Source organism: Paramormyrops kingsleyae, chromosome 11 (genome assembly GCF_048594095.1).
Source record: "Paramormyrops kingsleyae isolate MSU_618 chromosome 11, PKINGS_0.4, whole genome shotgun sequence".
In the NCBI taxonomy this organism is placed as follows: Eukaryota; Metazoa; Chordata; class Actinopteri; order Osteoglossiformes; family Mormyridae; genus Paramormyrops; species Paramormyrops kingsleyae.
In genome coordinates, this window is record NC_132807.1 from 26,266,820 (window position 1) to 26,292,962 (window position 26,143).

Below are 26,143 nucleotides of genomic sequence, written 5' to 3' on the forward strand. Positions count from 1 at the left end.
GTTGTCTGCTGCTGTTGTCAAGATACATAATGGAGAATTCTACCACGAAACGCACAGCTGTATAAACAGGTAAAAGTAATTCACTTCAGGAAAAAAAAAGGCATCAATGAAAAATTAAAATAAAAGCATGCAGTTATCAAAGCACAAAGATAAAAATTAAAGATTGGGAAGATGGGAAAAGGATGATTCAGGGTACAGTATGCAATAAAACACACCAGGCAGCTCCCCAAGGAGAGAACTGCTTAATTCTCAATAACTTTCGGTAACTTTAGATGATTATTTCCCTGCTTACTCCTGCATGCTCTGGGAGAGAACAAGGATAATCAAAAGACTTCAGATATAAATGTTAGCACAGAACAACTGATTAACACTCAACCCCCCCCCAACACTTATGCACACACAGCTAATCAACCTGTATTTCCACAATAAAATATCCAGCTACTTAACACTTAAGTTTTAAGTTGTTAAGCACAGACACGATACATGAAATCTCAAACAATCATGAATGAGCCGTGTGACCAATCAGGCGAAGGAGCACTGATGGCTGCAGCCAAAGGGAACAGGGCCATGGGGACAGGGGACCGGTGCAAAGCCATTTGCGCGCAGGCGAGAAGAAACGTGCGGCCGCCTGAACGGCCACACTCTGCCGCCCAGCTCCGTCCAAATCGACTCCCTAAATATTTCACGCAGAACATTGGGATCGGGTGTCAAGCGAGCGACGGCACGTCCACCTGTTCAATAAATAAGCAGGATCGCCGAGTGTCTTCCGAAATGCGGCGGGTCGCGCACATGGGCACCCGGCCAAGCAGCAGCGACGCCTCTCACCTCCGACTCAAAAGATTCAAGGCAGCGTATCTCCAGTTTCGATGTCCACACCAGCCAAGGTCGCCATATTCCCAAGTTTGCCATAAGTGTGCTCTGGCGTGATTTCTTTTTAAAACCAAAAACGTACACGAGCTGAACATCTCTTTAGTTCAGGGCAAAACGCACTATAGGCCTAACTGATGTACAACTTACAATACCGGGAGCCCATAATTTACTAGACCTATGTCATAATTTAGCAGAAGATTCATATAAGGGGAAATACACATTTACACAGCTGAGTGTTTTTGAAGCAACTGGACGTCAAACACTCCAGGGCTCCTGAGAACCCTAAATATGTGTCTGCAATACTGTATCCTGAATAGCTGCACTGCCTGCTGATACCGGGTCAGAAAAATGCCAGATAAATCTCCAAACTAAGTCCATGTGTCAACTGTTAAAAGAGCAACAATGTGACAAGAGTACAGCCCCTGAACAAAAAAAATCTGGAAACAATACATTCGCTGCCAAACATTTTATACTCCGACTGGTGAAATGATCGAATCCCAGAGCGTTCAGTCCGGGCTGAAATTTTGCCTTCCTACGTCCATAATAACGAACATGCACAGCAACCTCAGTTAGATAAAAACAGGCCCCCAAAAGCTGAATCTCAGCCCACTCCTTGTAAAGATATCCTTGGGACTGAAAGAGAGGATGACTTAAAAGGGGAAAAAGAGAGGTGATGCCACACTAGGCCTTGGCATTATTTCCCAGTCGGCAGCTGAAAACACCTGACAACATGGGACGCGGCTAAATCCCACTCAACGAGACATATCATGTGACCCGTGCGGCGTTTATAGAATTCAGTGTAATGTAATATCAGCTCCGGTAAAGTGCACAAAGCATTTTAATATTACGAAATATGCACTTTGTAGTTAACTGACGGCTGCAGGTTGTCTTTGCTGGCAGTCAGAATTATTTATAACAAGCACCCACGTGGGCGCGCAGGAATGCAAGGATTCACCTGTCAGTGAGGGCGAAACATGGCTTTATGCTCTGCGAAGCCACGGCTCACATACAGACGTGCGCTAGATGCAAAGTGCCATCACGCAGGTGACCGTCAAAACGCAAACGTCCCCCCCCCCAATTTGCTCATCTCGTTTCCCTAATGGAGTCCCACACGTGACATGGTAAGCTTAATTAAAGTACAGAATTGATTATTTTAAGGAAGTGGTGTTACAGAAAATTTGCAAAACATCATGTCGCTTTGTCATTGTTTAAGTAAGGCAATCAGGTTTGACGGGATGCATTCTTCTTGGAAATTAGCTAGAAATCACAGTTAAGAACAGAATGCACTGAAAGGCATAAACAGCCACAAGTTACAAGTAAAAACAAGAGATGTCGTGACAACGGTTAGAAATCTCTGCTCCCCACTAGAAATATGTCAAAGGCGACGCGCGAGTGAAACTTTTTCCTGCGCTCCTACCCTGCGGGATGGTGAAACCGGGAGGCAGCTGGATGGTGGTCTGCGGCTGAGGAGACCTGACGATCAGCTGCGGTGACACGATCCTCTGCGTCGCACCCAGTCCTGCTCGGAGCTGCTGTGGCTGCGCCGGCGACGCTATGATTGCCGGCGACGTGGGGTTGCCGGATCTGATCATTCCCACGGTGGTCGACGCCGGTTGTCCTACTATGTTGACAGTGGGTTTCGCCAAGGCGGTGAGAGTTACAGGGCTGCTGGATGCGGGCACCGAACTAACAGCGGAACTTTGAAGCTGCGTGGTTGTAGGGTTAGGAACTGTTACAGTAGAGGTGATGGGGCTGGGTGCTGAATTGACGACGCCAGGCTGGTTTGATGCAGTTATTTTTGCCTGTACGGGGGAGTCGGACATGGGATTACTCGGATCCGTGCTCTTAATGTGGTTTACTAGCGGAATTCCCGTAGTTGCAGGGGGACCCGTGCGTGCACCCTGCTGCCCAAGCGCCGGGGCTGTAGTGCCATTTCCATTCTGTGAAATATTGGCCATGATGTGACTCGGGAGTCTTTGCAGGGCTATAGTAGGGGTGCCTCCAGTGCCATCCGGAGTAACCGCGGTCTGTGATGCTGGGAAATCAGGCTGAGACACACTAAAAGTGGTCGAATTGACGCAAGGCGACAGAGTCTGGCTCGAGTTAACGGCGCTACCGCTGCTGCTAACGACAGTGTTTACGTTATTAACCAAAGACACGGTTACAGATCCGGGCTGGAAACCCGCAACAGCAGCAGGACTAGCGGTATTCGTGGGAGAGCTAACTAACGCCGCCGCTCCGTCGCTCCCGTTTAAACTCTGTATTCCCGCGGGGGCAGTCCGTATGGTGGACGCGATGTGGTTTTTTGCAGAATCAGTCTCCGTCGTGACCGCCGCTGACCCACCCGACCCCAGAACAGAACCCCTATTAGCGGCGTTTACGCTGACCAGCGGAGATGGCAAAGTTACCAGTCCAGATGCAGAGAGTGCTGTGTTACTAGATGCTCCATGTGATTGCAAGCCGCTACTCGCATTTACTCCGGTCCCAGAAGTGATGGGAGCTTCCTCGAAAGGTGCAATGGAACTGAGCGAAGACGGCATCACAGTTTTTTCGGAGCTGATTTCTTTAGAGTTGGGCTCCTGATTTAGCGCAGCTTTATGTTGTCCTTGTTGTTGTTGCTGTTCCAGTATAGTGCCCACTTGGGCAGGTAGCATTCTTCCTAAGTGGTGATTGGCAGCGCCTGTAGACACAGCACTCCTGGTTTCGGCTTGGGGGGCTGCTGGATTGCTTTGGCCGACAAGCTGCGACTCCAGCGAGCCAACTAAGTCACTTACAGCTTTTTCGTCCACCTCGGAGAAGAGCATATCTTCCAGAGGGTCGGAGGTGCCCGCCATCTTTGCTCTGAGATCGCTGTCCAAATTTTCGTGTACACAACGCGCATGCGTGTTGCTGGGCATTGTGGGAGTGGGCCTGACGTCAGAGCGCCAAAATTCATTCTCTGTCACTGCTTGATATCTACGAGGATTGGGGTTGTTGGAAACGGACTTAAGAAATGGTGGGTGTTTAAGAAAAAAAAATCCTCAGAATTAAATTACAGTAATGTTGAAATTTTACAGACACGACGTGCCCTGTTGTGCTTTAATATACATCATTGCCACAGTCAATCAAGCCTACTTATAAATCGTGCATTGTTTGAGTTGCATTTATAATGCATACTCATCATTTACAAATTCCAAGAAATATTGATATTTCTAGCATTTAAACGTGATTAAGTAGTAATATACGTAATAAACTGTAATGCTACCGAAAACTCGGTATTTATTTAATTTAGCCATTTAACTGTCACGTTCTTAATAAGTACGTGTTGATGTACGTTTCTGGTTTTTAAGTTTAAATTTCTCTATGCATCCTAAATTCAGCGGTCTTTAGAGGAAGGTAATAGAACGTGGCCGTGAAAAAGCGCGAGACCCCCTTTTTCAATCGGGGACACGCTTCCCATCAGCCACCGCAGCCCGAGCAGGCAAAATGAAGGCGGCCATATTGTGTTAACGGTACACGGCGAAAGAAAGGGGGTAGAAACGCGGCAAGGGAGAGCGAAAGCAGCTTAAGGCAGCTCAAAGAAAAGAGTACAAGGAGCTTTAGATAATCGGCCATCCCAGGAGTCCGGACCCTACGAGAGGCGCCATGAGCGGGGGGACCCCTTACATCGGCAGTAAGATCAGTCTGATCTCCAAGGCGGAGATTCGTTACGAAGGGATATTATACACCATCGACACCGAGAACTCCACTGTCGCCCTCGCAAAAGGTGAAGATGCTGTTTACCTGCGGATGTGTGATGTAAAGGATCCGAGGGTATAAAGTAGCATTCTGCGGGGTTTTCACTTCTGCTTAACCTGGTCCCAGCGCTGCCTTCGTTTGGCAGTTTTAACTTATTGTCCGGTTATAACGCGCTGTTAAGGCAGATACAGCTGTCTAACTAAATATTTATCCCGAATGGCAAGGAAGCAAGCTAAATCATGAAGTTATGCAGTTATTTTAACATCGTAATTATATTTGATGTTTTTGGCAAAGCTGGTTATCTTTTGTTCAGCTAGCTTAAGCGATTATACATGGTTCAGTGACATCTGGTGAAATATACAGGCCTGTCGGCCGACATAAAGATTGATACGCAACACTAACATGCAGTATACGTTAAATTGCACGAACTAGTTCAGCATTGTATGTAGATATTCCATTGTACGTTACAACTTGGCTAGGTCTAACTGCTTGGTGTATTTGTATACTAAGGTCGAATGGTGAAATATCACGTTGACGAAACTAGTGTGGCAGTGAGATTGTATGAAAATGTCTTTTTTTTTTTACTTTGGAAGACAGGTTATCCTTCGCTTAGATTACGTGCTTTAGATGATGTTGGTGAGAGGCTATAAATGCGCCTTCGAATCCAGCCAGGTCACGGGCTTTTAGAAATTTCTTGACACTTTTTTTAGTGGCACGGATACAGCTGAATAGCAGAATAAACATTGTCCTTAAGGTATTGCAGCAGGACAGTCTTCTGATACTGAACTTAGTCTTTTACTTCTTAATATCTAAATTTTCTTTGTCAGAACGGTGTGTGTGTGTGTGTGTGTGTGTGTGTTTTCTCTTTTTCTCTTCGTCTGTTGTTAATTTGTGTGTTTGCTGTAGGGAAAATTATGAAATCACACTGGCGTTTATTTACTTTAATCATCCATCTAAACTTTTTGATGAGGACCGTTTAATCATTTCCCCCATTGTTAACTGAAGTGATTTTTTCCCCCCCATAATGATTTTCTGCATTTATACAGCAGTCAAGTGTTTTTAAGAGTAGAGCATCGCTCATTAGTGCACTACCTGGGACCTGTGTGTATAGGCCTCGTGTCCTAAATTACGGAATTACTGGTTATGCATTGAAAGTCATTGGGTTTTCCCTCTTGCTCTTGCGTGGTTCCTTGATGTCTTCCTGAGATAAATGGATAGTGCAGCCAGACACTCTTTCTTTTTACAGCTTCCTGCTGATTTATTTCTTGTACAGGCGAGTGTGTTTCCACATGGTCCACGTCATTTTTTTTTATTTTATTTTTTTTTGTCGAGGACAAGTTCATAAGTTAGGGAGGAAATTTAACTCAATAATATATAACTCTGTATTCACTGGCTTGCTGGGTTTAGATACTACAGTTGAAATTAACTCCATAATTAAATTGTTAGATTTTACATTTTCTGTATTATATGCATTCATAGAATAAAATCTCATTGACAGGTGATGTGATGAAAGTGATGTGCAAGTGAGAGACCAAATGTAAGGTGTGTTTTGTGAACATTACAAGATTTCCTTGGTGTCCCCTGAAATTCAGTTACTGACTTCCATTTTGTTTTCTGAAGAGATTCATCTTCTGACATCAACAAGGCATTTTTGTTATTGTTTACATTGGAGGTCAATGGTAAATTTGCTCTGATGCTCCGCCTCTTTTAATCTGAGTGTACACTCTTGCTGTAAACATGGTTCTAATCAGTTTATTGTTTAGTCGCAATGGAGGTTGTATCTGTCGAGTGGCACCCCACTGTGGTCTGGAGGCTAAATGACAAAGCGGACTGCCTGTTTTATTATTTGCAAAACTTAATTTCAGGTTGTAGTATTTTTTTATGGACATTTTATTTGGGCAATGGTGTTTTAATGGTTGGGGAAGTGCACTTGTAATTGAAAGATTGCTGGTTCGAATACCCGACCAGCAAGGCACCTCTGAGGTACCCTGAGCAAGGTACCGCCCCCAAGCACTGCTCCCCGGGCGCTGAATTAGCTGCCCCCTGCTATGTCACATCGTCACATATGGTTTAAATGCAGAGGACACATTTCATTGTTGTGTGCTGTGGTGTTTCAACAATGACCACTGATAACCAAATTTTAAATATAGCAAGTGCACACAATTCAAAAATATGCAGTTGACCCTATGAAATCATTGTTGTTAATTTCACCATCTTTAAAAAAAAAAGATAACTGAACATGTACGGTTTTTGGGTTGTCAAAAGTCACTTGCACGCACAATCTACTGTTCGTTTTCCTGATGTTTTAAAGATAGGACAGGCATGTCAAATTCAGACATCATAGAATGGTGTGATGCTCTGTTTGATAACAGCTGCATAAATCACTGAATACAGATGTTGTATTATGAATGTCATCCCTGACCAGTTTTATTCTAATGGAATATTCTGAGTGATCTTTCATGTGAATTAAGTATGGTTGTTGTATTTGTATTTCCTTATTTTGCAAACTAGGGCCTTGTGATTTCAATGATGTGGAAAATGCAGACTGAATCGAGACATGAAAAATGGTATTCACTCAAACGTGGAATTGCGCGGAATATGCTGATGGGCCGAATGGTCTCCTCTCGTTTGTAAATTTCTTATGTTCTTATGATATTGTGTTGACTTTTTAAGCCTATGGATTTTTTTTTTTTTGCATTTTGCAATTTGTCCAGATAGTTTGAAATACCTTTGCAGTAGGCACAGCTGTAGGTTTTCTAATAGGAAGGACTCAGATCTGGCCAAATGAGTGCGAGGATGGTACTACCATGTGGCCTGTCTGCACTGCAGGAACTCTGCGCACTTCTCTGGGGGCTCTAACATTTGCAGGAATAGCTGCTTGGAGACGCCAAAGGCCCTTATAGCCTTCAGCATCTCCGTCGCCATGTAGGAACCAGTGATGCACAGATCCATTCACGAGAGGCCCAAACCCTGATGGTTTTATTCAACCCGACTGCGATTCAAGCTGCTAATATTAATAAAGACAAAATGATGCCCAACCCACTTTATATGCTTAAATTGATACACCCACCCACAATCGACCCTAATATCCCAGAACCAGGGCTAAGTTTTTGAAAATTGCTGATCCGAAAAATGAGCCTTTAAGCAGGCAAAAGTGGATTTAGGCAATAAGATTGGAGTACATAGTGTCATAACCTGAAAACTACGACACTTCTCATAAGACTTTTCTTAACTGTTTTTTTTTTTTTGGTTCGGCACTGTATAAAACCTTAACATCTGAAACGGATCAAAATAAATCTGATAAAATGTATGTAATGGAATTTGAGGGGAAAAAATAAGATTTCATAGGGCCCTAGACGACAGTGTGAAAGCAGCTTTTGTAGAAACTGGGGTCTAAGAGACTGAACTTGAAGCCGAGTGTGTCTGCATTTTTGTTATGCATTCTTGACTATACTTTCATGCTAACTGGATTATGATCAGTTTTACAGTTTTAGCAGGTGACTCCTGATCAATGCTGGTTAAATGTCTTCTTCCCCCCCTCCAGTGCGCTCCTTTGGTACCGAGGACCGACCTACTGATAGGCCCATCCTACCCAGAGATGAGGTTTTCGAGTACATCATCTTCCGTGGCAGTGATATCAAAGACCTTACGGTCTGTGAGCCGCCAAAGCCCACCTGCTCGCTCCCCCAGGACCCAGCCATCGTCCAGGTATGCAGCCTCCAATGTGACGAAGAGGGTTGTGATTAGCCAGCATTACTGACAGTACAGTGTGTGAACCTTATAAATGGTGTCTCATTCTCTAACGGCTCCTTAAGTGTTTGCTAAGTGGACACTGTACCAAGAACACAAACATCGTACTCGTGGTCTTGGCAAGACCAGTCTTGCCAACTTGCCTCCCAAGAATGAACTTGGGGCGCAATGAATCATGGGATTGGTCTCGTTTGGCGAGGATGCAACCGATGTACCCTTGATATTTGGGGTGGGGCAGGAACGACATCCAGGGATTTTTACTGTCTTTTATGCTTGTGTTCTTGAGTATTGGTATATGGAAGATGACATAAAACGGGTACACAGGAACAAGTATGGTCAAGTACGCTTATTGAGAAGCACCTTGTGTTTGTCCATTTTTATTTTCTAGTCATCCCTGGGATCCACCCCTTCTGCTACATCATTTCAACCCATGGCCTCCTACAGGTCATGTGCCCAGCCCCCTGCTGCCCCCTACAGCCAGTTCAACTCTAACCCCCTGGTAAACCAGCAGTTTGGGAACATCGGTAGGTTTCCTGCTTTGGGCTCTTTTTATTCACCTTATGGTTGATGGTTCGTAGACACTAAATTAGGGTTATTTGTACAAATAACTTTCAAGTATGGATAGCTTGGGGTCCGAGAACAGGGCCAGCCAGCATCCCGCGCCGTTGGAGCAGCTGAGATTAAGGGCCTTCCTCAAGCAGTGATACGTTTACTTTGCCCACCATGGGATTCAAACCCATGACATTGTGGTTAAAGATTTTGACACTAGGTTCTTATGGCAGGAAAGGGCACCTTTCTCTCATGTAGATATGACTCATGTATATATGAGTGATGTTTTCTGTGTGAGGTTCACAATTGTCACTTTAGCCTTTTGCGTCCCCTTGTGTGTACAGGAAGTACAGCGCCCTCCTTTGGCAGTGACGCAAGCGGTGCCACCGCCCCCCCATTGCCCCAGAGCAGCGGCTTGGCGTCTGCTTTCCCCCCAGAGTTGCGCTTGCAGTCCGCACGCCTGACAGAAGGTAACGAGCTTGCGAGCTAGACGCTCTGTCGAGACTGACAGAGTAGTGGCTGACTTCCAGGACCATAAACGTGCGGAATTGGTTCGTCAGCTCCCCAGGCACCGTGCCGCTAAAGAGGGAGCCAGAACAGTTATACTCTAATAAAGTGTAACTGATATTAAATAAAACATGCCCTTGTGCTTGAGACGTGCGTTTAAGGGCTGGGAGGAGTTTGCCACACATACTTTACACCTAATCACATTTGCGATGTTTAGCCATTGCTGGAGTAGTGGAGGTTTTTAAGATGTGTTTATGCGGGACTTGATGACTTTGCCTCTGAAGACAACGAGCAGTGACACACAGCAGTGTCTGGGCACCTATTGGCGCTTTTCCACCGCCAGGTGCTGTACTTTGGTACTGGAACCTGACCGGAAATCAATGGAAAAGAGAAAGCGCTGAATCTTGGTACCAAATCGCACCAAACTGGCTGTGGTCCTATTTTGGTGCTTTGGGGCGGGACTTGCAAGTGTGTTTATTGTCGATTTGGTTATGCAAATAACCTGCTTCACCAACATGAAATGCATCCAGCATGCTGAAAGTGCATAGTTACGATCTCAGAAAATGATCATTTAAAAAAAAAAAGTAATACTAATGGATGTGTAGACAATTGAAGAGATCCAAGCAATTGATCAGAGTAACAGATTCAACAAGACGTGGATGGCATGATGAGAAATAAGAGCTTTTTCTTTGAAATACTAGGGCTGGCGATATTGGAAAATTTTCAGGTATCGAAATGTGATTTTGTTGCAATAAATATTGGTATATTTGTATAGCAAAAAACGAGTTCAAAATTTCTCAACAACCCATTCAGGACTGATTTTAAATGGCTTGGATGAAAATGATTATGATTGGTTTAAAGAACGCATGCAGCGTTCATGCAAAAGTGGCAGAGGTAAATTTTATACTGATTTTTAATTATATTGAAAAGGAATAATTATTAAAATTGCCAAGCTTGCTAATTTTCATTTCATATGACACAATAAAAAGGTTTTAGCAGAACTTAACCCCCCACCCCCGACATGTAATGATTTTCAGACAGTATTTTCAGCCTGATCTCAACACAGCTGTTGTGGTCCTTGCGATGTGAGAATTGCATTTGCGTAAAATGCAATGTTGGTATTAATATCGCACATCGTCCAGCCCTTTATGCTACAGCCGTTTTTCGAATTAAGTATAAAATACTTGCGTTGAGGAATCAGGGTGAGGCAACCCCTGGCCTCGCGTTGTGGTGTCATGAGAACACCTTGTGGTACTTTACTGACGTACCAAAAGCATGGGTCCTGGTTCTTGGGGGGGGGGTTCTGGGCACCCTTCGGTTCCGCTTGACGCTGCCGCACCTCGACGTGTCTCCAGTATCTCTATAACCACGTGTTTTCTTGTCGTCAGGTCGCTCTAGTCCGCAGATGGACCCACTGCGAAAGAGTCCCGCCCTGGAGCAGGCGGTCCCGGCAGCCTCCGCATCCGCCCCTGCCCACGCTGCCCACGCTGCCCACGCTGCCCCTGCACCCCTCAGCCGGAGGAGTCCGGCTTGGCCCTCCAACGCCAGTGGCCAGAAGCCCATGGAAGTCCATGAGCTGCGGAGGGGTGAGACTGACTTTTGGCGCCCCCTGCTGGTGAACCACAGCATGATGTTGGAGGGGCAGTCTGTGTTGGTGTTAGCCACCCTTGATGGAGTTTTCGAGTGTAATCCCAAACACCCATCATATTTCTACTTCTGTGATATTAGAAAAGAGGCATAGAAAAGGATTAAGGTGTGTGGGCACTTGGCTCTTTTTTTATTAAAGTATGTTATTTTGTAGGTGCTGATGTGCAGAAACCACAGCGGCCTGACCATGAACCGGGGCGCGGTGAAAATAGGGACGGCAGTAAAAAGCAAGCAGGTAGGACAATGTCACAAGCTGTGCTTCGGGAAAGTCTCCAGGGTTACGGTCCCTTTCCCGAACCCCGCGAGGTGTGGCGTCCTCCCCCATGTGACGGTGACTGTGCGGTCTCATCGCGGGCACAGGAGGGGCAAAGCAAGTTTATTTCTATAGCGCACCTGAAACGCATGGCAATGCAGAGCGTTTTGCTGAGACATGGGGACACATTAAAAATGGAATATGTTAGAATCTCGTTTTAATAGTCAATAAAAACAAGCCTAAACAAACATAGTTAATGAAAAAGATTTGACAGTGTAGGGAGAGTGCATGAATAAAGTCCTGCTGATTTTAATTTATCGAAAATAAGCATTATGGGCACTTTGGCTGATTTGGGGGTAGGGGGGCATGTTATAAGGGCCCTGAATATGGAAAATTAAAATAATTATGCACTCTGGGATCATTGTGCTGTAGGGACCTGATTCCCCCCCCCAGATGGAAAGTAGCAACCCTAGCAGGGGAACCCAAGGTAACTTCCCATGTTGTGCGGTCGATGGTGTATTTGACGGTGATGCTGTCCCACAGGTGCGTCCCAGCCCCGGCGTGGCCGCGGTGGGGGCGGGGGGGGAGGCGGCCATCGCGGCAGGGGCCGTTTCACCGTGCGCAGGGACGGCCCCGTCAAGTTCGAGAAGGACTTCGATTTCGAGAGCGCCAACGCCCAGTTCAACAAGGAGGAGATCGACAGGGAGTTTCACAGCAAGCTGAAGCTGAAAGGTTCGCCCGTCGCCGGCCGCTGCCGCATTAACCGGGTCTGACACAGTGGGCCAGCTTGCATTCCGGCAAATGCCTGCCTTGTTTGGTGCAGGTGCCTTGTATGGCTTTTGCAGTAATACGCTGTTAATTGTGGCGATACAGCTTCACTGCTTGTAGTTGGTTTTATTTCCCCCACTACTGTGATTATGGATATATTTAACCTGGCAGGCTGTGTTGCGTATTTGCCGCTAGTGTGATTCTCCCGTTTCTGCAGGCAATAGGGTTGAGTCTCAGTGTCTAACACACCTTCTCAAATGCTTTTCGGTACCGATAACGTTGATTGTTGCCATGACTTTGGGGTACGGTCCTCTGGGGGGGGGGTTAGGCTTGCAGCCTCTGCTTCATGTTCACATGCCCTGATGCCGTCTTGTTCCTGCCGCTCTGACCTGTGCAGACGAGCGCCCTGAGAAGGCACTGAATGGCGAGGATAAGGGCGACTCGGGGGTGGACACACAGAACAGCGAGGAGAACGCTGGCGAGGACGACCCCCTGGGGCCCAACTGCTATTACGACAAGTCGAAGAGCTTCTTCGACAACATCTCGTGTGACGACAGCAGGTAGGGGCCGCGCTGATGAGAAACCGGCGAGCAGTTTGTGGGCTGGGCATCTGGGTGGTTCAGTACTAACATCTTGGATATTCTGTTTTAAGTTGGGTTAGCATATTTTGTAGTGAGGTTTGAAACTTTTGGGTGCGTTATGTGGCACAGAGTGTTAAGATGCTGTTATCAGAAGGTCGCTGGTTCAAATCCTGGTGTTGGCAGAGTGATTTTACTGTTGGAGCCCCAAGCAAGGTCTTTGGTACCTGGAGCAAATGGGGGAGTTGTCTCCCTTTTGATTTCTCCAAAAAAAAAAAAAAAAAAAGCATTGCTCTGTATAGAAGAGCCTACTCAGGTTTGATGGTGTATTATGGAGGCTTTATATCAGGTTTTCTCAACCGGAAGCAGGCTCTAGTGGGCCGTGGATCTACATTAGGCAGTCGCCGTTTGGTCTGTAATGAGCCGCTGCTGGAACCCAAAATTAAGCAAGGGGGCCCCTCCCCCTCCCCGTGGTAGCCCACTGACAGCCTGGCCTCCTCGTTGGAAAGGTTGCCTGCTTTAGACTGTGCATGCAGCAGTAGGTTTGCTGGGAAAAAAGAGGAATTTTTATATCATTTTCTTGTTGCGTTTCCCCCCCTTCAGGAAAGCAGCTGAAAAGTCTGGCGGATCAGTGTTTCCCAGGTATGTCATGCCGGCTTGCTGCATACTAGCTCGATGCTGGGTACTTCTGAGATGCGGCCTTAGGTTTCTCGGGCTCGTGCTCATGCATGCGCATCCCACTGACGGTGAGCGCCGACAGGGAGCGGAAGCAGACCTGGGCCGAGGAGCGCCGCATGAATGCTGAGACCTTCGGGATCCCGTTGCGCCACAGTCGCACCCGCGGCGGCTTCCGGGGCCGGGGCGGCACTGGTTACCGTGGCTACAGAGGCCGGGGAGCCAGCCGAGGGTCCTTCGGTCCGCCCCGGGGGGGCGGCGACGGCAACGTCGGCAACGTCGGCAACGTCAGGGGTGGCTTCAGAGGAGGACGTGGCGGGAGGGCAGTCTCAGACCTGGAGTTCAGGGTCAGTCATCTTCGTGTGTGTTGTTTTGGGAGCCGTAGCAGCGCCTAACATTTTCATGATGGCTGTTTTTTTTTTTTTTCCCTCTTGTCCTGTTAGAAGGAGGATAAAGTGACTGCATGATGCACCTGAAACTGCACCCAGGAAACATCTCCTCGAAGTCCAAAAACAAGTTTTCAGCTCTTTTAATAAAAAAGGAAAACGAAGAATCTAACTTAATGTCTAACTGTCACCAGCACTGGGGTAGACCGCTTCTCTTCAGAGTGTAAATGCAGGTTTTGGTTTTTTTTTTTAATGAAAAGTATTGCAGTCTTTGAAAATGTTTCAGCTGTTTAAAATCTCATAAATACCGTATTTCAGTGAAACTTCAGTATTTTTGCATCTCTTTCTCCTGAAATGTATTTGATAATGTTCTGTTAGGTGTACGGTATGTATGGAGGAGCCCGCAGATACTGTGAGATCTTATCACTAAAATAGCTTTATTTTTTATATATATATTCTGTATGGTACCTTTAGAAGCAACAAAATTGTGTATATAGTCTGTTGGTTCAAGTTGAAGCTTTTTACCTTTTTACCTTAATTTGTTTTGTACTTCACACATACTGACAGTCAGCTCTCCCACCTTTGTATTGCCTGCTGTGACTTGCAGATTGTTCTTGTCAGAGTTACTCTCTGTGTGGGTGATCATGGGCCATGCTGGCAGTTACTTCTGCGAAATACCAAGCTGTTAGCGCACGCTAGCTGTTAGCGCACGCTAGCTGTTAGCGCACGCTAGCTGTTAGCGCACGCTAGCTGTTAGCGCACGCTAGCTGTTAGCGCACGCTAGCTGTTAGCGCAAGCTAGCTGTTAGCGCACGCTAGCTGTTAGCGCAAGCTAGCTGTCGGCGCTGCCCCAGGTTGCTTTGGCCCTCCGCAAGGATGCAATAGGCTTCTCTCTAAAAGCCGACACAGATGCCGTCCAGAGGCCAAACATGGCCGGAATGTATTTGCCTCCCATCAACGCTCTTCTGGGTTTCCGGTTCTCAGAGGGAAGTCGTGGTGCCAACCTCGTTACACTTTTGTGGAATGTGCTTCGTCGGAAACTTTTAGAAGCCCCTGCTTAGTTTTGATGGCTGCTGCAGAAGGTGACCGCTGTCATTAAGCTGTATGTAAACCTGCAGTATTTTGTCCAGTTTGGGGCGGCAGACGCAGGGATCAGTAGCATAGGATGTTCGTCGCCTCTTAGTTTTTCTGTTCTGTGACGTCAATGGGCCGGACTTTCATAGTATTTAGATGGTAGGACGGAAATGGATTCCTAAAGGATGAGCTTGGATCTTGAGAAACACGTACTCTGCACTTTACTTACTTAATCCTGGTCAGCTGTTATAATTCAAGAAACAACTTTGTGTAGCTCTGGTTCTGCAGCAGGTGCTTCGTTCTGTATGATTGGTCCTTGGAGGTTGTAGTTCGATGGTGCTTTGAATTTGTGTTCCGCTTTGCGTTCTAAATGTTTGAACTGCAGGGGGGGCAGTTTTGTTAGCTTGTTTTTTTTATATTTTACTTTTTAAATATCTCCAAGAACAACTGTATATTCAAGTAGTGGGTTGTCTTCAGGGGTTCGGCCTATATGCTTGACTGTTGCACAGTGTTATAGGATGTAATATGCACCCCCCCCCCCAAAAAAAAAGAGAAAAACATTCTTTTCAAGTAGCCACATGCATTAGAGCTCTGAAAATGCAGAGAGGAATTGTTCGTGTTTTTCTAAGCAAGACAGGGCACCCCAACCAGGCTCTTTCTGGCATCTCCTATGCTGTGGAATAGTATTGTGTTTTATGGAATATTAAGTGTTAATGTTCTAGATATTTACCATGTACTGGTACATAGGATTTATGGGAACTGTTTAAATCTAAAATGGGACAGAATTAGTTCTTTATGGGTATATCTGATTGGTCTGTCACTGCAGAAATTGTTGGTCAAGCCAGGGAGCTATATTGCCTACTTCAGACTTTGAAGCACTACAGATTGATCTGACACTCAGGCTACAGGATCTGGCAATAGATTCGGTGGAAATGTGGGTGTGGCGAGCACACGAGTCACTGCATGGATGCCATGCCTTGCTAGAAGTTCTAAAAATCATGAAAATGGAAAAAAATGTTCTTGAGGTGATTAGGTCAATTAAAAATGATGAAATGTCCCATCAAACAATGTCTACATGCTACATGTTGTGAAGTATTGGTTGATCTTGAAACCAGATGTTTTGTCCTTCAGTTTACTGGCATGGCATCCTTTCCCAGTGCCTCTTGACTGTGGGGTTTTTATTGGAATTGAGAAATAAACCATTGTTCCATAGCTGTCTTTGTCGGCACTTTGATTTGAACCTTCACCACCTTGGAGTTGTGTTGCTTTCAGACAGGATTAATTGCATTAGTGTTAGCTGCTTAAATTGCTGAATTTTCATTTGATATGAAAGGGTGAAGCTTTGAGAATCCAACATCATTGAATGAGTCTTCAAAGCTAGTGGTAAGTGCCAGAGGTATGGTGCAGTGATCTGGTATGGTGCAGTGATCTGGTATGGTGCAGTGATCTGGTATGGTGCAGTGATCTGGTATGGTGCAGTGATCTGGTATGCTTTATACTCCAGCAATGAGTCCATGTTCTGTGGTGCCAGAATGCGATCCAGCTTCAGATCAAATTGTTTGCATTTAACATGGCAGCCCGACATTGTTCTTTTCTGATCTGTGTTTGCTGTTGAATCATTCGCTTAGTGGTACTTGTACAGGAATTTGCCTCCAATATGCTTGGCAGTTTTCAAATGCATGCATCCACATCATTGTACTAATTCAAAAAATCCAGCTGAGGTTTGCTTGCTATGGACACAAGCCAATCCACTTGCACTTATTTATCAGTAGCAGAAAATAGGTTCCTGTTTTTCCATATACCTAGAACCTTTTACTTGATCTAGTACAAGGCTATGGCCCTAGCCAAGACCTAAAACACTTTTTTTTTTCTCTCCCTTGTGCTAAAGCCAAATGGCTTATTTTCATTTGTTTTCACAGTTTTGTCAAACTTGTACCCAAATAAAGTAACCATTCCATCCTCACATCTCTCTGGGTCATGTTATGTTCAGCCTCTTGACCGTAGAAAGTCTTAGTCAAATAAGACCTTGTTCCAGTGCCACCAGGGGATCCCCTAAGTTCCCAAGCCAGCGGGGAGAAACAATCCCAGCAGTCTGTCCTTTGTCTGCAACTTGGCCTCAACCAGGTGGGACATACCTGGAAGATCTCCCTTGGTAGCCAGTAAGGTGGCATCATCATACCCATATCATTTTATCTGACTCTGTCCTCTAGGTAAGGAGCTCCTTAGAATGTTCCTTCCACTGTTCAAGTTGGTCAGCACTTACTCATTGCTAGTAAATATAACCTGATTAAGGTCCTATCTCCCTCTCCAAAGGCATCAGACAGCATCTTTTTGGCCACCCAATACCATATGTCCATGGCTTCCATAAATTTCTCCAGAGCATAAGCTTTCATTACCACAACTACTGCGGCCCTTCAGCCCAGCCCCTACCTGCATAACAGGCCTCCTTTTCATCCAGACAATTTCTCTTCACAAATTCTCTGTCCCGCAAAAGGTCCTAATTATGCTAGGTATCTCTGTGCCCATGTGTGAATTGAATTTACTCACAAACCGACAAAGGGGGTTTCCTTTCTGCATCTCACGGTCACATAGAGGCAGTACCAGTCATCAACCAGTCATCATGAACCATTTGATGACCACACTAGATGGTGTTCTTGGTTTACGTTGGAGCATGCTTTGAGTACTTTTTTGAACAGAGAGCACCATCTAGTGGGGTCAGAAAGTACAATAAATGGTTCATAAAGCATTGACTTAGCAAGCCAATTTCACGTTATTTCAGACAGGGGGCACCACATGGGCTTCAACCAACACTGCGCAAAGGCAACCCTTTTATTCACTGGGAAGAAAAACTGCACAGCCCTCATCCTAGAACTTGTAAGCATCCTCACACCCACCTAAGTCTTTCACCATGTCAAACACTAAAGTAGGAGAAACTCAATCCCTAATATATACATTTTGTTGCAGATTCAGTTCCCCCACACCTGCTCAGGGTTTGTCTGCAACAGAGAAGTGTAATGTTCCAACCTCTGTTGTGAAGGCCTGATCTTTCTGGGTCATGGCACATGTTTGCAGTGCACAAACCCCTCTATCAAACCATTTATGTGTGTGTGTGTGTGTGTGTGTGTGTGTGAGAGAGAGAGAGAGAGAACACAGCTCTGGAAAAAAATGATGAGATTACAGCAAAATTTTTAGTTTCACTCATTTCTCAATTTATAGATATGCTTCTGTGTAAAATATACATTTTTTATACCACCACCCGGCTCTTCTCTGTTTCTCATCGATTAAGGGATTCATCCTTCCGCTACGGGACTTCAATACTGGTTCTATGAGCCTGTTATGAATTGTCCTAGCAGCGCACTTCACACCAGTTAATGATTCCAATTGTTTTTGCAGCTCACTTGCGGTCATCCTCCGATTTATGAGGCACTGCTAGATAAGTTGATGGTATTGTTGTCTTAGAAATTCTGAGCAGCCTGTCCCGCAGTGACGCCTTCCGCCAGCAGAACCACGTTTAAACCAGGGTTTAAAAATGCAGATTTATTTAAAAATATAAAGTGGCCTCTTAATTTTTTCACGGCTGTGTATATATAATGCAAAGTGGGAACACAAATATATTAATCTAATTACATGTTTTCTAAATTTATTTATTTAACAAAATTAATTTGTGTAGTTTACGTTTGTCGTGCCACTCTTGTTGATGCTAAAATGTAATAATTCGACCAAGAACGGGATTTTTCCTATCCGAAAAGCGTTTCTAATTTGGTGAGAAGCAATGCGTTCTTTTTGGACACAGACACGCGACACTTCCGGTGGATAAATGGCGGCTATATTTACGTGTTGTACAGCTCTGCTTCGCAGAGACACTAGTTAAGTCCTGCCTTTTTTGTGGTGCCTCTTAGACTTTTATTTGTTTGTTTTTTTCCTCTTTATATATGTAAGATAAGATGTCTGTTGTTTTCGTTCCGAAGAAGCAGCGGGGGAAAGCACAGATCAACCAGGAAACAATACAAAGGGTAAATTCTGCTTATGAAACTTGTTGTGTAAACCCAAGTTCCGAGTCTCGCTTCGTATTTTGCAAATGCTTGTAGTTTACAACATTTTGCTGGAGCTTTGTGGCGTAGGAACGTTCGTTCGCACTTGTTCGCCGTGTAGCTGTAATATATTCTGTGGTTGCTGAAACAACGAGGAGAGTAGAGCTTCAGAGACGTGTTTATAGGAGTGCCAAAGCTGCATGGCTCCCTCAGATTAATAACGGACACTTCCAGATTAATAATGGGCACCTTCAGATAGGGCTGGGCAATTAATCGAAAATTAATCAAAACCGACATTCAGAACCTCTAATCGACGTGATCTTGCCCATGTCGGTTACTTCGGGTTTTTTTTATATTCTGTTAATACTTATACAGTGTGTGTGTGTGTGTGTGTGTGTGTGTTTATTTATATATATAAATAAACAAAAAAATAAAAATAAATTTAAAAAGTAGGTAATTTAATTTGTGGAGTACTGTAATTTGAAGTGTTTGAATCAGCTGTACTCTGTTTTGAGAGTGAACAAAATTCAGAAAATAGTGACACTGTCCGGTTTATTACCTTGTATACATGTAATACATATACAAATGACACTTAGAGATCGGCCTGACTGATTTTACATTAAAACTAAAATGTGCCATTTTCCATAAAACGTTATTTCAAGCGATTGTTCAAAATTTTCAATAAATGACCATAAATGGTTCAACTTTGTGTTTTCTTCAGTTATTTTAAAATTATAAAGATGTGCAGTCTTTCATTAGAAAAAAAAAATATCCCGGCTTTAATAGTTGAGCATTATTTACAGTACAAACCTTGTTAGTCAAGTGAGGTCAGACAAAAACAAAATAATTGTTCATTAATCGCAATTGAGAAAAAAATATTTGATTAATCGTGATATTGATTTGAGGTCATATTGCGCAGCCCTACCTTCAGATTAATAACCGGCAGCCTCTGGTGGAAGTCGATACATCACTGTGGCATGGCTGCGGGGCTTGTCCCAGCTGGGCAGTTTAGGATTAGGACTACTATAGTATATAACGGTGTTTATATGCTAAAGTCCTTTGTCATGAAATAACGCTCCCCAAGAACAACGTTGCGACAGCAAGTGACCAAAAGATGGGTTTCCAATAATTGTAAAAATTAAAACAAAACGCACACAGCACATTGCGCCACAAGATGTGTATGTGGCTATGGAACGTATGAATTATCGCGGTGTGTACCGCTGTTAAATCGTGGGCGCTCTTTATTTTTATGCCCCTTATGTTTGCAATATGCAACGGTCAGTCAAATTCAAGACAGCTTTTAAAATGCTCAGATAAACTGCCGTGATCTCCAAAAGATTAAATTCTTCTCTTGTACTTGTATGTAGTTACTGGATGAGAATGACCAGCTGGTACGATGTATTGCGGAATACATGCAGAAAGGAAGAGCTGCCGAATGTGTCCAGTAAGTGAGTTATTAATATTTATTTAACATCGCGTATAATACCTGTCTATCATCAGCAGCATCCTTGCCTTTTGGCATAAAATACAATAATGAAACTACAATAACAATAAAAACACCTTTGAGCTATACTATACTTATTTGTGATACATACCAGCACAGTATCAGACTGCAATACTTACAGTAATATTGTCCAGAGTTGTATATTTTTGAATAAAAGTTCAAATTAACACTGAATTGTCATTCCATCTTTAGATATCAACAGATATTGCACCGTAACATAATATATTTGGGAACTATTGCTGATGCAAGTCCCGATCTACCGACTGACCCTGTAAGTTTCAACACTACTTTAGAAGTCGATAAAATGCTTTGTGTCAGTTTTAGTCAACAAAATAACCTGGAATTAATACAGCTTTTATTACAAATATTAATATAGGTTTGCTCAATGTCATACCGTAAGGTAAAATATAAATAAAAAGCACGAGTATACACTTTGTTTTTAGGCGCCGTGTGACCGTGGAGAGAAATCGTCATGAACATATCCGGAAGTATGACCTGAAGGACACTGATGCTTCTATGTTAAATAAATAAAACAAGTGTGTTATGATGATACTTATGAAATGTATTATATTACCTATTCTTGATTTTTGACGGATGTCTTGTAATTTATATTTCCATTAAACGTAAGAAGCCGTTTCCGTTTCGCGATTGCTTTTAACATATGTGGTTGCCTTACTTTGTGCTGTCTTGAGTTCTTTTTGGGTGTCTGTCACTGATTTTACATATATTTTTTTTTTAATTCGAAACCTTTATGTAAATGTATAAATATCGCTAGAAATATCTTTATGCAAAGTGACTAAACTACACACTTCACTGAGACCTCAAATGCTTGATGTTTTTAGGTGATGTGGTTTTTTTTTTTTTTAAGGCGAACTTAGTTCTTAAAGCCATTCGCACTGGGGGTTGAAACCAGGGGGTTGGGGGGATGCCAGTCCTTCACAGGCAGATTCACACAGGTAAACACAGTCCCCCAGCTCTTGACTTTGAGGCTTTTGGGTGTACTTATCTGTACAACTTAGTTTTGTCGGTTGGTCTGTCTGTCTGTGTTTGCGCACACATCCCAAGCAAGGAAAGTTATATTCAAAGAACCGTAAGTATTGCTTTTTTTTTTATCCTGTAGGGGGCACCACTGTTTTTGAAGTTTCCTTCAGTTTACCTACTGCAGTAACTTTTTTTTAAATTAGATATATAACATTCTTGAAAAAGTCACTTGTTTCTAGACTACATGTTTTTCCCTCCATTTTACAGAAGAGTTGGTATTTACAAAAGTAAATATATAAAAACTCAGTTCCAAGTAAAATTGAAATAACTAAGGATCATCGTCCTCCAACATTTGGGCATTGGATTAGAGGTTATGTGTCATATTCATCTAGAGAAAATAAAATATACCATTGGTGGATCTGTTGGGAAGTTCTATGCTACCTCGCAACCATTCATGTCCTTTGTCGAAAACATGGTAGCAACCAACATAACTACATAATTATGGCTGTAGCTTATAGGTATGCTATTTTATATTTTTATTTTTTTTTATTTATGGGGGTGGGAGGGTGAGAATGGTTCTGGTTTTTTTTTTTTTCTTCCTACTGTTCTGTACTGGTTAAATTGTGAAATTATAAAAAGACTTAGATCAAAAAAACAAAAATTGAAATCTATAGCAAGTAAACTGCAGCTGTCTAACCCTATCAGCACTCAAGAGCTGCTGAGATGAATGAATGCTCTTGATAATCTTGTACTGAGTGTGCTGAGCAGAGCACTCGCTCACCAGCATGCAGGATTTCTTCTAAAGAAACCATTTGACACATCGTTCGTCCAAGGCACTTAGAAAAGTCAATCCCCAGACCTAGAGTATAAGCCGTATGTTTTTGTAGAACACAACACGGGGTAAATCATAAAAAAAAAAAAAAAAATCACCATGCCATAAGGATTGTTCCAAACTGCTAGTAATTATTTTTTATTATTTTTTTTTTTTTGCATTGCTGGAACAAAATGGAAGATTCAGTTACCAGCTGAAGAGAACAGCAAACAACATAAGCCAAGCATTCCTGCCCCTTCATATTTCTTACTATCAGGGGGACGTTTTCGCTTTAAGGAGAAGCAACTGGTGAACCATGTGACACAGCTGAGAAATGCTAACAGTTACAGTTCAAGGTCTTTGAGGATTTTTATACATACGTACATACATACATGTTCATATAAACATTTCGTGGAAACATCTGAGAGATTAACACAGACAAAAGCAACAAACCCTACATTTGATTGTGCAAAGCACAGAACTATAAAAAGTTATATACAGCAAACAATTCTCTGTAAACATGGTAAGTATGTTAGTTTTCTGAAAACATGTTGTCGTCATAAATACAGGCAACACTGGCATCTGCAAACCTCACAAAAAAATTGACATTCTGGGCATATAAATATAGCCCATCACCATAGAAACTGAAGAAATATGGGCTCAAAAACACCCCAATATTACAATAATGTTTTAGTGTTTATAATGGCATATTTTTGGTAATCTTTAAAGATACAATGTAGTTAAACTCTGTAGAAAGAAAAATGTGCTTTTCATTATTGTAACTGGGAGACCGGATAATCAGTCACTAATGTGACTATAGTACATTAACAAACATACATAATGGTATATGACAACATAAACATGTACAGTAATGGTATAAGATTTAGGAAAATACAAAAATAAGATTAATACTGTCAATAATTTGTACAAGAAAATATTGTATTGATTTTTTTTGTCACTGTCATTCAGAAACAACCTGTCAAACAAAAAACGCAAACTTAAATATCTGACCATATAGTTCCCCCCCCCCCCCCCCGCCCCAAAATGCTGCTAGATTCTAGTGTAGTGAAGTATAATTTACTGATGATTAATATCTCCTTTTTTTAATATGTATATATATTCTGAAGCACCATTCATCCTCCAAACAACGCTTTGGTTGAAAACTAAGATTATGAATGTGTTATAAATATCAACATGGCACAAGTTACTGTGAATCTCTCTCCAAGTGTATGGAGAAAAGAAAAAAAATAGTGTATGTTTTTTCATATTACACATCTGCAATGATTATATTTCTGCTGAGCCAGCTCAAAGCCTCTTTAATAAAAAGAATGATATATATAATTTTATATATATATATATTTTTATTTTTCAGTTTAAGTAACTTCTAAGCTATGGAACAGTAAGTGTGAGCTGTAGTCTGGTCTGTCCTGCGTGATACAAACACAAGATTTGGCAGTTACAAGTTCATGAGAGACAGTATAGTTGAACAGTAGTGGGGGGGGGGGTATCGGTCTTGCAAAGTGGTCCTTCTCCCCCCCCCAACCACGTCCAAGCCATGGCAGCTCAACAAATGTATGTCAGAAGAAACGCCGGCCGCGACGGCACAGGGCGCTCTCATTGGTGGGGGCGGAGCCTCAGCTACCTCAGCCGCCGCTATGCCGATCTCACAGTCCGCTGCCAGTGCTACAGCGAGGGAGGCTTTTGGGGAGCTTTCGTGGAATGGGACAGATGCACACTTCGGTTCACTCTCTACAATGCAGTTGGTCTAAAAAATAATAATGACAATAAACTATGTATAAAGACCTTCCTTCCATTATACAGGTTTTAGATTTTTAAAAAATGATGCAAATGAAAATTAATAGTCACAACTAGCTTGGTAGAAGGGGAAAGAGCACTAGGAAAGCACTACAAGTATCCAACAGGCCTATATACACATCGGCAAAAGATCCCCAAGTGGCACATTTGATACAGGATGCCGTTTGCCTGGCCATAGGACACACTAAGAGCAGCAGGTTCGGCACCTGTGATCAGTACTGAGGCAGGTAGGAGGGCCTGTGCTCGTGTTTGAGCGGGAAGGATTTGAAGCCCTTGTTGATGGGTTTGTGCTGAGAAACCTGTTGCTGCTGCTGTTGCTGCTGCTGCACTGTGGTTGGCTGCTGCGTAGCGAATGGGAAGGCAGAAGAGAGGCCCACAGAGGCGGGGCAGTCGCCCGCCGTGGACCACACCTGCGACTGCAGCATCTGCATCGAGTCGTTCCATTGGCTGGAGGGGATGGTCATCTGGTACAAGGAAGAGCTCAGATTGGGCAGTGTGTTGGTGTGAGGGGAGGAGTGTTGCCAGGGGGCTTTGGGTGGCCAGGTTTTCGTCTTGCTGTCCTGTGGAGGCAGAGTTGGACCTTCACACAGGGCCCTCTCTCCAGCACCTCAAAGACACCACCACAGAGCAGCACAGCTCCTTACCTGGCCGCCGTCGTCCCCGGGGTGATGGATAGGCGGTGAAGGGAGGGTGCATGCTTCAGGTTCACCACAGCTGTGTTTTCTGCATAAAGACAAAAAAAGATAGTTCGCTGAACATCTTGACTGATTTCCCCCAATGAGGTCAGTGTGCAAGTTTCTTTCAGGCTGGAAGACTGAGTAAAGCCAGAGACAGACTGAGCAAACGACCTGGACCTGACAAGGAGGAGCAGTCAATGGCCGTTCTCCACATACCCCAAAAATATCATCCCGTTTTAGTGTTTTTTTGAAGCATTCCGCTTTAACATCTAAATTGTTCTGTAGCAATTCTTAAACAACAATTTGTGAACAGAGAAATAAAAACATATTACTTGTGAGAAAAGGTGAAGCCATGTATGTTAATGATGTGGAGGAGAGCATCTATATTGAGACCAAGTCAAGACCAAGACCTTAACAAGTAGAGTCCAAGTCAAGACCAAGATTTTGAGGGAGTCCACACTACGTCAAGACTGAGTAGAAATGCTTTCAATTCCAAGACAAGACTGAGTAAGTGGAAAAAGTGGTTTTGAGACCAGTCTTGGACTTGTTAGCCATTAACATACACCAGTGTTAAGTCCAACCTTCTTTGTTTGACTGCAGCTACAAGGTCAGGTCCTGAGAACATGGAGAAGAGGCTGTCCCCATTGGCTGAGGAGGTCTCATCACTGGAGCTGGCTGAATCCCCTTGATTGGCTGACCAGCTGCCACTCATGGAGTCCCTGTACATAACAGCATAGGCTCAATAGGAGGCTTGGCTGTCCAGTCAGCTTAACATACTACTCATATTCAGCAGAGTGTAAACACAGCAGTTTAGCCATGGAGCATTCGGGAACATGAAAATGATCCCTTAATCTCACTGTTAGAGACTCACCCTTCTGTGTAGTACTCTGGGTGCGGCCATGTTCTGTGAGGCTCATCCGTGATTGGCCAGTTGGCGCGGGCATTGCTCGGGCGACGCAGATGCTGCGCCTGCCGTTTCTGCTGCATGGCATGGTTGACTCCAGCAACGTAGCGGGCAAATTCGGGGTCGGAGCCGACTGCACATGGAGGGGGGGGGTAGGGAAGAGGGAGGGCATCGTCAGATTGTGACAGACTCAACTGTTCTGAGGCCATTCAGCTCCGGCACTGAGCACAACAAACCCGACTGTCTACGGTGGCAGAAAAGACACAATGGCTTGTGTTCATGCGAAACGGAGTCCTCTCCACAACAGAAATGATGACTCATCCAAACCCCTAATCAATTCATACACAAACCGTAAAACACCACTGAACTAATGCACACATGTACAGAAAAATATCAGACTCCTACAAAAAAAAGAAATAAAGAAAAAAATAGATTCCTGCACCCATGCTATCTGCTGCTGTGTCACATACACAGCACTCATGCTCACGGACATGCGACCCCCATGACAGACCTTCCAGGACCAGCGCATATACTAACGTGTCACCTAAGCTTGGCTGATGAATGACTTCCACAAAACAATGAAAAGGTCCAAAAAGCCAGAGATGGACGGAAGATCAACACTGTGGTGGTTTACACAGTTTAAGTCA

The 26,143-nt window shown here is 43.8% G+C and overlaps 4 protein-coding genes across 9 annotated transcripts in view; 2 read left to right on the top strand and 2 right to left on the bottom strand.

The window, feature by feature from the left end:
* Window positions 1–3,792, bottom strand: part of LOC111832695 (transcription initiation factor TFIID subunit 4-like) — a 55,038-nt gene extending 51,246 nt beyond the window's left edge. For 3 of the 4 annotated variants that reach the window (XM_023790343.2, XM_023790342.2, XM_023790341.2), the window contains exon 1: window positions 2,288–3,792. In XM_023790343.2, coding sequence (XP_023646111.2) covers window positions 2,288–3,767 — 1,480 coding nt within the window. In that variant the 5' untranslated portion in view covers window positions 3,768–3,792. The remainder of the gene's footprint in view (window positions 1–2,287) is intronic. The other variant, XM_023790340.2, reaches the window with a different exon arrangement.
* Window positions 3,793–4,270: 478 nt separating this feature from the next.
* On the top strand, window positions 4,271–16,736 carry LOC111832696 (protein LSM14 homolog A-like). The gene is made up of 11 exons (XM_023790344.2): window positions 4,271–4,615; window positions 8,132–8,295; window positions 8,726–8,861; window positions 9,231–9,356; window positions 10,782–10,979; window positions 11,195–11,275; window positions 11,837–12,025; window positions 12,459–12,621; window positions 13,243–13,281; window positions 13,400–13,661; window positions 13,758–16,736. Exons 1-11 carry the CDS (start codon window positions 4,495–4,497, stop codon window positions 13,779–13,781), a joined length of 1,503 nt encoding a protein of 500 aa, XP_023646112.2. The 5' UTR covers window positions 4,271–4,494; the 3' UTR covers window positions 13,782–16,736.
* A 1,824-nt stretch (window positions 16,737–18,560) lies between these two features.
* ss18l2 (ss18, like 2) lies at window positions 18,561–20,944 on the top strand. Its single transcript, XM_023790403.2, has 4 exons — window positions 18,561–18,786; window positions 20,172–20,248; window positions 20,501–20,579; window positions 20,752–20,944. The coding sequence occupies exons 1-4, from the start codon at window positions 18,718–18,720 to the stop codon at window positions 20,782–20,784; spliced, it is 258 nt and encodes an 85-aa protein (XP_023646171.1). The 5' UTR covers window positions 18,561–18,717; the 3' UTR covers window positions 20,785–20,944.
* A 1,298-nt stretch (window positions 20,945–22,242) lies between these two features.
* garre1 (granule associated Rac and RHOG effector 1) overlaps window positions 22,243–26,143 on the bottom strand; it is a 33,951-nt gene continuing 30,050 nt past the window's right edge. For all 3 annotated transcript variants that reach the window (XM_023845588.2, XM_023845590.2, XM_023845589.2), the window contains exons 12-15: window positions 25,464–25,629; window positions 25,174–25,311; window positions 24,560–24,638; window positions 22,243–24,475 (exon numbers count right to left, since the gene is read on the bottom strand). In XM_023845588.2, the coding sequence (XP_023701356.2) occupies window positions 24,128–24,475; window positions 24,560–24,638; window positions 25,174–25,311; window positions 25,464–25,629 (731 nt within the window). In that variant the 3' untranslated portion in view covers window positions 22,243–24,127. The remainder of the gene's footprint in view (window positions 24,476–24,559; window positions 24,639–25,173; window positions 25,312–25,463; window positions 25,630–26,143) is intronic.